The 12,722-nt window shown below is 39.6% G+C and overlaps 1 protein-coding gene across 1 annotated transcript; it reads right to left on the bottom strand.

The window, feature by feature from the left end:
- Window positions 1-6,132: 6,132 nt before the first annotated feature.
- Window positions 6,133-12,506, bottom strand: LOC103462295 (apoptosis regulator BAX). The gene is made up of 6 exons (XM_008404981.2): window positions 12,269-12,506; window positions 9,945-9,993; window positions 9,142-9,303; window positions 8,067-8,199; window positions 7,074-7,178; window positions 6,133-6,991 (listed from the first exon to the last, which is right to left on the bottom strand). The coding sequence occupies exons 1-6, from the start codon at window positions 12,336-12,338 to the stop codon at window positions 6,896-6,898; spliced, it is 615 nt and encodes a 204-aa protein (XP_008403203.1). The 5' UTR covers window positions 12,339-12,506; the 3' UTR covers window positions 6,133-6,895.
- Between the last annotated feature and the right edge of the window lie 216 nt (window positions 12,507-12,722).

Raw genomic sequence — 12,722 nt, 5'->3', positions numbered from 1 at the left:
TAGGACTCCTTCTTCAGCTTGACAGCATCCCTCACCGAAGGTGTCCACCAACTGTTTCGAGGGTTACCGCCGCGACAGGCATCAACAACCTTGCGGCTGCAGCTCCGATAAGCCGCCTCGGCAATGGAGGCATGGAACATGGTCCACTCAGACTCAATGTCCCCCATCTTCCTCGGAATGTGTTTGAAGTTCTGCCGGAGATGGGAGTTAAAGCTCCGGCTCACAGAGGACTCCGCCAAATGTTCCCAGCAGACCCTCATTACACGTTTGGGCCTGCCAGGTCTGATGGCTTAGAACAGCAATATATTAAAGACCTGCTGTTGTTTTATCAACCCTCCAGACCACTTAGGTCTTCTGGTTCTGGTTCTGCTCTGCATCAGAACCAAACATGGAGAAGCAGCATTCAACTTCTATGCACCACAAATGTGGAACTTCAAAACAATCCAGAAAACTTCAAAACAGCTGAAACACTGAGTTCCTTTAAATCTACTAAAAACCCACCTGTTCAGTTGCTTTTCTAACATAATCAATAGAACGTTAATAAACAATCTGATGCGTAATGACGACAAAATGTAATGTTTCAATTATTGACTTTGTGTTCTATGACTTTGTATTTTTGTATTTTTATAATGTAAAGCACTTTGAAATGCCTTGTTGCTGAAATGTGCTATAAAAATAAAACTTGATCGATTTAAGCAAAGATGGTCTTTAGTAATCTGAGTTCCAGTCATAGGCGTAAATCCCAGGGGAGTCAGGGGGATCGGGGGGGGTCCAGACCCCCCAATCTTGGAAAAGTCTAGAATTGTCCTACCCCCTAAAAAAGCATTGAAGAAACATTTGCATTTAAATAATATAAATATGTAAAGGCAAAAGAAATAAAGAATGAAATAAATTTGACATTTATCTCAGAAAATTTTTTATTTTTAAGTAAATGAAAGTACATTTTTAATTTACTTTCACTGCTCAATAAGAAGAAACACATTAACAATAAAGATCAGACTGTAGTTTGTTATTTTCTTACTTTGGCTGAATCCTGACAAGCTGCCTCATTAGCACAACTGCTGCACTGCTTTCATAAACTTAAGCTTTTTTTGTCAAAGGTAGCAAATATCTCATTCATATTTAGCTTTTTAACTTTTAGTTAATCAGAAGAGTTTAAAATGGGAGGGAGAGGCTGAGCAAGTGGACCCAGCTCTGTGTGTGGGAGCCGAGAACAGAAAACAGATAGAAAAAAAAAAGTTATGCCTCTATTTCTCACTGTCTTCAATGTAGAACCTTAAAAACCACAAAATAAAATTTGAATATTTTTCTACATAAATCCTGGTGCTTTAAGTGTTGTGTTTAAGCTATAATACCCCCCAAATATTCACTTCTATCTACCTGTTGGTTCTCCGTCACCCATTACATGGCAAAACTAACAAAAAGGCTTACAAAAAATGGAACTTAAGTTATTTAAATAGCCCATAACTTGTATTGGGAGCCATTTAAATAAATCAATGTTTATGAGAATTTTTTTTATTATCATTTAGAACCTTATATTTTTGTAAAGGTGTAGCAGAGATTAGATTAGTGAGACTGAACAAAACTCGTATCTAAGCAACATTTAAATTTCAGTTTTAGTTCTCAATAGTTTCCTTACTGAGAAAAACACGTTTGATATGCACTTGTCATTTTTGGTCCTGCAGTTACATTTCACTGTAACTTTGCCGACTCCCCCAAAATAGTCCTAAGAAATTTTCCTGTTCATGGTCCCCCCCAATAATGAGATGGAATTTACGCCCTTGGCGTATTCAGTGGTTTGTTGTACCCCACAGGTACAACAAACCACTGCACAGCCCTTTATTCTCTTTATTCTCAGCTTTCTTAGGGCTGAGATCACTAGAGTCTAGAAATACTCCACAAGAACTGTACTTCTAGATTGTCTTGACATCACCATCTGACCCTCACATGAACTTGTACTCTTGCACATCTAATCTTCCTGTTTCTAACACTGACATTGAAGACAAAAGGTTCACTTGTTTTATATGTCAGACACCCCTGAGGTCTTATAATGAGGCAATCAGAGGAATGCACTTCCGTCATTAATTGCAACACTAGACCTGTAATATGAAAAACTGTAACACAATACGACAGGTTCCATTCATTTTAACATGGATTTATTCCCCAGAAGGCTCCCAAAATGAACATTTCTGATTTTAGTTTTAAGCATATCATTACAACACACATACAGTTGATAGTTTAGGTCTATTACTACAGATTTGGAAGTAACACAGCTACAGGGAAAACCAAACTGCATGTTTTTATAGCCTGACATAAATAAATTCATTTTCTTTAAAGAAACCTGTCAACATTTATACCACAGCTAATATTAATAAATAAATGCATTCAATTTGTGACTACAGAAATATTCCATTAATCCAGACTCAAGATTCACAGTGAATGTTATATTTATCCATAGAATTATCCAATTATCTCATATTAGGTAACATTGCAACCAAACTTACCAGAGAAGAATGGAAAAAACTTTGCAAAGCTTCCCTGGAGAACTATGAGGACCAGGCACGTGCAGAGAGGGGGGAGGACCAGGCACGTGCAGAGAGGGGGGGGAGGGGTCTGGGGGGTGCTTGAGCACCTCCCCTTTTTGCTCCTTGCCCCAAAGTGCCCTTTTGGTCAATTTTTATTTTTATTTTTTTTTGTATTATTATTTTCTAAGCCCTCTTGTGACACATAACATGTACCAAAATTATTTTTATTATTTTTTGTACAACATAAGCCCTCCGGTCACCTTGTTTACCCCATTACCTTTAGCCCATGACGCATGACGCAGTTGCCTCTCGCGCAGTGCGATAAGGCGGCTAACTGGAGCTCAACATAGCGAACGTTCCAGATTACAGATCAGTTTTTGGTGAATAAAGGAGTAGACTTGCTGCTTGTCAGATGACAGAAAACATAGTACCGTTTCTGCTTCAGCTCGGAGTCGCGGTTTAAGCAGAGAGGTAATGAAATACAACAGACACTGACAGGCCTCWGTGTCTGCCTTTCTCTGAAGAACTACTGAGCGGGAGGAGACAGCCAGGTGAGGAGAAACTGTTCTTATCTATCAATTCAGTATTTTTATCATACAGACATTAGGCTGCTGTTGTTGTACTATTAGCTAGCTGCTAGCTAACGACTTTGCTTGCAAATCAAGATAACTAAAAAGCTTCTTCCCTGTATCTTTAATGATATAATTCTTCAGTATCGCTTATGCAATAGGGGCACATCACCCATCCAAAACCGATCATCTCCATAATGGATATGTCTGATCTTCTAATTTCCTTTGCTGCATAATGTACATTGCATTTATTCAGGCGTTAGGTAAATGTATCTTGAAGGAGAATAACACTTAAATAAAAGTCCAACAAGGATATTCATTTAGAATTAAAAATAACTCACCCTGAATTGCCATGATAGATATAATGAATGTAATAAAAGTGACATTAATGAAGGGGGAAAAAAACTCAACCCAGACTTTAAGTTTAGGGTCTGGTTCGCAGAGTATGAAGTTAAATTTGTTTCCAAATTATTCAATGGGGGAAAAAAAACTAACCTCAGTTAAGTAAAATAAAATTGTAATCAAAACTTTTGGAATTGTAATGATTCCTTTTTTTAAAAACAAATCTCTTGTTTAAAAAACTTTTTAAAATTAAATAACTTATTTTTGTCTTGTGAACTTAGTTATTTGCCAAACAAACTTTTATTTGCACACATCAGAAATATTCTGTTGTGATTTTAGGCCCTGCTCAAGACGTCATAAGAGAATCACAAGCAAAACTTTGACTCCAACAAAAACTTACAATATCAAGAAAAGATTTCTGACATGCAAAATAAGTTTGTTTTGCACAAAAAAAAGCACTTCATGAGACAAATGTGATTTAAATGTTCCAAAAAGTTTTTTTAAGCATAACTCAGTAGGCTTTTCTCATGGTGACATACATTAACAATTCAATGTTTGCTTTTGTCTTTTTTTTTCTGCAGTTCCATCTTAAAGTTTGATGCAGTTCTGCTTTCCTGAATGGACCGTCTTCATCTTCACTGCAGCAAACAGGTAGCTCTTTGTTTTATAGATTACAGTACACTAAAAGGTTGCATTGTGCCCTTGTTTATATTTTTAATAGTGTAATTCTGTAAAGATAAAATATGTCTGGTGGTCCAGCTCTGATTTACATATCTTGCTAAATTGCAGGTTTGAATATTGCAATACTTTCTTATAACAAAATAGACCTGCAGAAAGAAATTACTAATAAAATATCTTACATATGCAGTGTTATACTCTATATGGAGATGCCCGTTAGCTTCGATTGTATATCTCACATTTTTGTAATTTATCATTGTTTATTAAACTCTGAAAGCTGAGTGGCTTTGTTAATATTCTGTCCTAGAATGCAGTTAGATGGGCCTTTTTGTTGTTGAGCACCTGCCCTTTTAGTGGTCTCAGCACGGCCCTGATGAGGACGTCCTCCAGGGCTGCCGACCTTCGGACAATTAGATGGAACACTGTCGCCCTCTGATGGGGGTCTGTGGACAGGCCATTCCAGCAAATCAAATCATTTATACATCACTGGTCTGCATGTGGGTTTGCACTGGTGCAGAAATAAAAAATAAAAAAAAGGTTTGTTACCGTGTTTCTGTTGAAGAAACACGGTAGAAATAAAGCTAAGAAAGTGTTTTGTGTAAAATAGCAATATAACACTGATGTAAACCCGAATAGCCATCTGCTGATTTCATTTTTCGGCTACATGCTTTATGTCATGTTGTGGAGGCCTCTCAGAATTCAAATTGTTCTCTGCACCGATTGCGGTTTTCTGGTCTGCATGTGGGTTTGCACTGGTGCAGAAATAAAAAAAAAGCCTTTTAAAAAGCCTAATCTGCCAATTCTTATTTCAGCCGATACCATTTATTCAACAGCATTTGTTTAAAATGCTAAATACAGCAAGAAAGTTGCTAAATTGTTAACTGTAAACGTGCAGACGGCAAGTCTTTCAGTCAAACCTTTCTCACAGGAGAGCTGATGACAGTGGTTGATTTTTAGACCTTTGTTGAGGTAGATAAGATCAGTGGATAAGATCAGCATCGCATGTAAAAATTGGCCGATCACTAATCTCTCAAAATTAAGGAAATCGGCACAGATAAATCAGTGTTGAACCAACTTTTCATTTTTGTAAAAATAAGAATTTTGATTTATTGTCATAAATTCCATTTAATGTTTAAAGCCCCCAAACGTTTTACTAATTTCTCCACAGTTTTTTCAATGAAGATAAATAAACATAAAAAAAAATTAAAATGATTAGATCCAGTTACTGTGTGCAGTCTAGTGATACAAACCATGCTTCTTTATTAACCTTTTTACATTTTCCAGACAGTTGAGTTTTTTCATGGGGAAAAAAGAGTTTTTTTTAATCTTGTTTATTTTTATTAATTTATGCAGCCCATTGAGCTGCTTTTAGCATGAAGGGTGCTTTATTTATAGATAGACAGACAGACAGACAGACAGACAGACAGACAGACAGACAGACAGACAGACAGACAGACAGACAGACAGACAGACAGACAGACAGACAGACAGANGACAGACAGACAGACAGACAGACAGACAGACAGACAGACAGACAGACAGACAGACAGACAGACAGACAGACAGACAGACAGACAGACAGACAGACTGACTGACTGACTGACTGACTGACTGACTGACTGACTGACTGACTGACTGACTGACTGACTGACTGACTGACTGACTGATTCTATGACTAGTGTCCTATGACAAATGTTTTTCAAGAATATTTTGTTTGTGGGGATGTGACTGCTGATACAGTTACCTAAGAAAGAAATAACAAATAGGTTTTATCATTCTTATAATAGGACAATATTGTGATAAAACTTGAAATCCATAAGGCCCAGCCAGGGATGGAATCCAAATGTGGTTCAATAAAGTTAACTTCGTCCAGGTTTATGTAACATGCTTGCTGCAGCCCTTTAGGGTCCTTTTGTCATAAAGCCTGGTATTTTCAAAGGGCTTTGTGGTAACTTGGCAGGTTAAGGTTCTAGTGAGGCAGTTAGCAGGAATCCTCCAATTACTGAACACTATTTCTGCTGCAGGCTGCAGTTAAAACTAAAATCAGCACATGAGCTCAGATCCTGTTCTTCCACTGAACTCCATGGTGAAACGATCTGGACGTGTTTGCCGTTCAACTCTCAGATCAACTAATGCATTAAATGTTTAGGATCTTGTCTGTCTACAACAGAAAACATGTCTGAAGTGACAGATCTGCAGAGGCCCTTGGACCGCTTTGGCTCAAACCCAAACCTTTCATGGGTTCTGTTCTCTTCATTTAAAAAAAGATAATTAAAAAAGATCCCTGAGATTTTCAGCACTAATCTTTGGTGTTTCTTCCAGCTCCTGACAGAATGAACTGAGCAGCAAGTAAAGCGCCCCGCTGCACCGGCAGAGAGCCTCTGGCTATAGGCGATGTGTCATCCCTACCACTCACAGTCAGAGCTAGCATCGCTTTAAGGCACTTTCCTGCCACTTACAGGTTGCTTTGAGTCCTCTACGAACCAACCCTTATCTGACTCAGAGTCCATTCAGTGATAACTAACATCACAGCTGACAGGTTCAGCTGCCTCCTGCATGGCAGCTGTAAAACCTGCTGGTGTAGTTCCAAAGAATTGCTGGTGAACGGAAACAGAAGAGAGTGATGCTGACAAGGAAAGTCCATTTTAGTCGCAGAGACCTGAAGTAGGAGAGAATTGTTCTCAGTTTAAAGCAGCTGGCCTCCTATTGGCTGCTGGATAGGAATGATTGTAAAAGCCCCAGGAAGTGTCCTCATCAGCGTAATGCAGAGAGCTGAAGGCCTCAGTGTTTCATTCTGTAGTAAACAAATGTTGCTACTACAACAATTGAAGCAACAATGGCTGCGTTCCTCCATGGAAAGCTTTGGATGACACCAACCTGGAAGCATCAGAAGGAAGAAGGTTAGAGGCTCTGGCCTATTAAAGCAACTCTGATGATGACAGAGGCAGCAGCTACTCACCCATCCCCCCTGCTGCACCAGCCAGGGGTACAGCAACTCCCTGATGACCTGCAGGACCCAGCTGATCACCATCCTGACGTTCTCCAGATGGTTGGTGGTGAGGGCCTGGAAAAGAAACAGCTGAATGGGTCAGAGCAGGCTTTGTGTTTCTGTCTGACCTACACAACAAATACAATGTTGGGAGTTTTGTTATAAAACTTTGCTTTAAATTCCTGTAATATTTATAACTGGTTTTCCCACCCTGAGAGCGTCTTGCTGTAGGGTTCAGATCTCAGGAGTGGCTGACAAAACAGCAACTAAACAAAAGCTAAATAACAATGGGAACACTCTTATCCTTTTTGTGCAACATGGGAATGACAAAATACAGACAAATATTCTTTCTGAATAGTTAATTGACATCTCTGCTGCTAATCACTGCCTCCTTGTGGAGAATATGAACTAAACTAGAAACATTCTGTATTTATGTGTCCCGATGTGAACATTTAACCAAGATTGAGATCTGTTATTAATGCTGCTGTTTTGGCTGTTAACTGATATTGTATAGATTTATTTCACTATCCTTTTGACACCTTGGAAAAAAAAAAAACACACCACTGACTTCACCACTGCTGCAATACTTAAGCTAAACTCTCACAATCCTTTGCTGCATCACTGTCACATGGCCATTCTCTTCTTCTCACCTCCAGAAACCCACAGCAACCAGAAAAAAATAAATATCAGTTGTTAATATCAGTCCAGTTTTATCTATCGAACTGATTGACATGTTAAAAACGACTGACGTTGGCCTATACCGGTGTTAGTGCAGCAATATCCTGCATCCTAGTAATTTTTGGAATAGCTTCACTTATATATCCTAAATATATTATCTAACAAATCTCCCCTATCATGGGCCTTTAATCAAACTTTTCCCTGTGTTAGCCATCTCAGAATGGCTAACACAAATCTGTGTTAGCCATTAATCAGACACAGAAATGAATGGACTAGATCAGTTACCCTGTATATGAGTCTGTAAGCCAGATGAAAGAGCGCCACCACCCGGCCCCAGTTAATGCCATCAATAAAGATGCTCCTGGCCACCATCATGAAGACTTCCTTCGCACAGTTTCCCTGAACCTGGTTGATCAGTCTAGAAGGAGGAAAAATTCAGAGAAAAACAGGATTACTATATATGGCAAACAGCACAGAACAATCTGCACACTTAAACACACACACACACACACACACGCACACACAAAATTACCCGTCAATGAAGGGCAAGATTCCAGGAAAAATCTGAACATAGTACAATAACCAGGAAATCAACCTTGCATCATTTTATTTAACCTAAAAACGTAAGTGCATGTTGTCCACCTTTTTTTTAATATGTCTTAGGGGAATTAGAAACGCTTTGGAAACAAATTCTGACTTAAAGAATAATAATTCAGGCATGAAAAGTGCATGTAGGCACAGCTGCCCTGGGGCAGACTCACAGAAGGAATACAGTCATGAAATCAGCGCCACCAGCAGTGAAGTGTCTTGCCCTCGGACACAATGGAGGCGGGTGAAGTGGTGGTTCGAAAAGGCAACCTTCCTAGTTGCCACTGCCACTGACAGCATCAATTCTCATACAAATGCCTCTAGATACTTTAAGAAACAAAAAGTAGATTCAACACAGTTCTACAGACAGGTTCAAAGTCAGCTACGTTCAAAAAATGTTTTGAGGCATGAAGCAAAAAGACAACATGCACTCATATTCAGTAAATTGTCCTAAGTGTTCAGATGAGATATTTGTTCTCTCTTTAGACACCTTCATTTAAAAACCATCTGATATTTAAATAGGTTCAAGTTTTTGAGTTTTGTAACACTGAAGTGTGACAAACATGCAAAAAATAAGAAAGGGAGCAAACACTTTTTCACAGCACTGTATGCATTAGATTTAAATGTCTTTATGATTAGACTGAATTGACTAAATATTTCTTTAGATAAATTAGATCTGCTTTGTAAAGTGCCATGAGACAGCTGTTGCTGTCAATCAGTGCTATACAAATGCAATAAATTGGTTCTGTACTCAGTGCAGTGTAATGCTTACCGCTGGAACTCTACATTTCTGTTCAGTTCGTCTGCTATTTTCAGCAGCTGATCCACCACTTCTTTAACTTCTGGATCATCTTGTTCATGTGGCCTTCCTCCCAGATCCACTGAGTCGACATGGCGACCAGGATCCTCCGTGCTTATACGCTCTATCACGTATCTGGAACACATACCACTCATCAGCAAACAGGGTCAACACACAGGCTCAGGCAATTTATCCAAATAAACTGACTATCAAATTCAAGTTGTGACTTGCTGCTTAAAACATGAATATATTGTCGAGTTAGTGTGAATGAAGTGAAAGTGGATAATGCTGGAGAGCGAGAAAATAAAATGTAGGGTTCAATTTACATTTTAAACTAAGCTCTACTCAGAGGCATCTTCAACAAACAGCCAGAGCAGGAAGAAACAAGTCAGACCAGTGAGTATTTATAGACGCCATATTCCAGAGAGAGCCGTCATAACGTCTGCTTCTGCAGCAGAAACCTCCTAAGGAACCAGGTGAGTGTTCCTCCCTCTGCCGGAACCAGAACCACATCAGACAGAAACACTAACTAATAGGAGGAAAAGCATCAACCTATCCAGCTGAAGCTTTAGATATTTATGAACTGAGGAAATTATTTGGTAACCAAGTTTGGTTCTGGTTCTGTTCTGTACATTTGTTAGCAGCCTTTAGTGACTTGGCTTCTAGAGCCAACAGTGGAAACACACCCAGAAAAAGCTTAGGAGATTAAATTGTAATGGGAATAAAGGCAAACATTCAGGAAGCCATTGTTGAAGCATGCATAGAATGAGACTCACCCTCTGAGCACCACCACGCCCTGCTCCAAGATGGGGTCGTCAAAGACATCTGAAAGAATCATGCAAATAATCATTAATATGGAAAGAACTTAATAATTCTAGCCCTCATCACATTATGGTGCAGCACCATTACATCTAGATGCTCTGGGTCTAAAGCCAAAAAAGGTGGCACAAATTATATTTGTCTGCTGAATGTTCCACAAATTAATTGTGCAGGCAAAATATGTCTGAGTGGGATAGATTAGTGAAGCCACACTGACAATATTTTTGCATTAAAAACAAAACTAAAAACAAAGTGATTAAACTCCTATACCCCAAAGTGACTAATTCATTTTTTCCAACAACAATTTAGAACTCCTCAGACCTTTTGGCTTTCACATCATTTTCTACGTAGTTTCCCACAAATAACTTCATGGATCTGAAGTGTGACTCATCTTTTGCCCATATTTTGCCCATCTTCTTTGCCTTTATTGCCTGGTTGGGTTGTAGATTAGAAGAAGACAACAAACTATCGCCCGTTGGACGGCCTGTTGGGGAAAAAACATTGCTCACAGCTGCTTAATACTGCACTTGGGCCAGATGTGGCAGAAATCTAGAATTCATATTTCATTTTTTGGCATATTTGATCTAGACCCGGACCAGATCAGAGCCAAAGTGTTTTTTTCCCAGGTATCAGGCAGGCTCATTATCCCAGCTAAACCCTCAGGTGACTGCGGATCTGGAGCCAGATCTGAATGCTACAGGTTTTGTCTATGCCTAGACACACAGAGAGAGAGACGTCAGTCATAGCTTGTCAGTGTTGGGTGCAGCTTCTGTACATGTCTGCTGGGACCAGCTGGCAGGGAGGGCAAATCGGCAATGACCCCAGGTCCCATCCTGTTCTGGTACCAGTGGTCATGGACCAGTGGTCATGGTCAATGACCAAAGCTAGGGTCTTTCCTGTGGCTGCTGCATTTCTTCTTTTGTTGAGTCTCATCTCTTCTACCAGAACCAGGGACTTAAAATGTTCAACAACCGGATAAAATGATGGTGCAAAGAACGATTCTTCATGAAAATCAAGAACATTATGGACACACCCCCACCCCCACCCCGAGTATCCTCTACATAAGACTGGTTGACAACAAGAGTGCCACTTCCTTCAGAGGAGACCCTTGTTGTAGGTTCCATCTTTTCCTCCATCTCTTTTAGCCTCATTCAACTGCTTACATGCACACACTGCAGCTAACCTCGGCAGTCACACACAAGCAGACTGAAACTTAGGAAACACTTTATTTGAACGTTGTATGATTTTGTAAATTATAATAATTTAATGCAAAGTTGGCACTTTTAATGGACTTTCAATGCAACTTTTAGAGCAACTTTGCATTAAAAGTGTCATTATTTACCAAATGACACTTCATGACAACTGTCATAAACAGTCATAAAGGCTTCTTTATGTTCATGACAGGTGTTATGTCATGTTTTTGACAGTGTCATGTCAGTCTTATGCACAACCCTTCAAATAAAGTGTTACCGAAACTTATTAGACTACCCTTTAGGGAGGGTACAGATTGCAGAGAAGAATAAAAAGCTAAACTCGCTACAATCTTTGCCTCACTTGGTTCCATCCATAAAGTGAGCTGAGTGTGGCCCAGCGCTGGACGGTGAAAGTAACTCTCTGTATCTGTTCCATTTGTATGACATGTATGGCTTGTAACATTTGATAATTTTTTGGCATTAAAGCCTGTTATTATATATAACCAAATCTCATTATTTCTCAAGGTAATTTACACTGAGGGGTTCTGGTCTTTTCCTGAAACTGGTTAACGGACCTGATGGAGCACAGAAGCAAAAATGAATGAACTCCAACACCCTTGCTTCCCACAGCCGTATCTACAATTCTTCGAAAGACCTTATGAGTTACAACATTTAATTTATCTTTGGGCTCTATAAAATAGTGAAACATATTGTTCATAATATTCCGACCCGCACATTTTTCCTATAATCTGCCCTTTTCCTCCACAAGTATCATAAGGGCGTTCAAGTCAATAATTTGCCTGTTGGTATTTGTTCTTAAGCATGTCGGATTAAAGCTCCAGGACTGCTGCCAGTGTGAATATTTTCTGTAACAACATCGTAAAAAGCGACTCACTGAAGGCCTGAAACACTCCAGATATGGAAGTTAAGGACAAGTTGGTTAACTAAAGCCCGAAACAAAACATAGAGAAAAAACAGACAGCTGAAGATTATTAGAGGACATTCAGTCTGTGTGTTTAGTTCCGTATGAGGTAAAGTAACCTCAGGCCGCCGTCTCTCCTGGATGAATCAGACATGGCTCCACATACCTCCTCCTCCCTCAGCGCCTTGCAGTTCCAGCTCGTCTTCTAGTTCCGAGTCCCCTCGGTCGTCCGCCATTACTCCAAACTCTTCTTTCGGCTCTAACTGGGTTTTAGACGCTTAGTCTACAGCTTAGGACCGAACCTGGGGGGAATAATCTACTTTAGTCTGTGTAAACCCACTATGTTGAATGTTTTACTTTCCCTCTTTCCACGGAAGTAATGCGGAAGCACCGGTTCAGCGGAACCACGCCTCCCTTATCCACGAACCAGTTCAGTTCGGGTGTGAGCCCGCCAGGCAAAAACCCGCTGGTCAGAGCAAACCGGTTTTAGTGTTATAATTAAACACAGGGTTTATGAGAGCTAAAGTTATGTATCGACTGAACAATTAATGTAGCTCGTGAGTTTCTGTTGTAAACCATTTGCAGTATTTTGTCTCAATGCCTAGGTTTCTGTAAGTAAT

The sequence above is a fragment of the Poecilia reticulata genome, linkage group LG3 (genome assembly GCF_000633615.1).
Source record: "Poecilia reticulata strain Guanapo linkage group LG3, Guppy_female_1.0+MT, whole genome shotgun sequence".
NCBI lineage: Eukaryota > Metazoa > Chordata > Actinopteri > Cyprinodontiformes > Poeciliidae > Poecilia > Poecilia reticulata.
This window is presented reverse-complemented; position numbering and strand designations above follow the sequence as displayed.

Bases quoted from the DNA above. Each gene is read 5' to 3' on its own strand.
- LOC103462295 (XM_008404981.2), bottom strand. From the start codon at position 12,338: ATGGCGGACGACCGAGGGGACTCGGAACTAGAAGACGAGCTGGAACTG. The intron at 9,994-12,268 runs GTATGTGGAGCC...TGATTCTTTCAG, and splicing joins AGGCGCTGAGGGAGGAGGAG to ATGTCTTTGACGACCCCATC. The intron at 7,179-8,066 runs GTAACTGATCTA...TTTCTTTTCCAG, and splicing joins CTTACAGACTCATATACAGG to GCCCTCACCACCAACCATCT.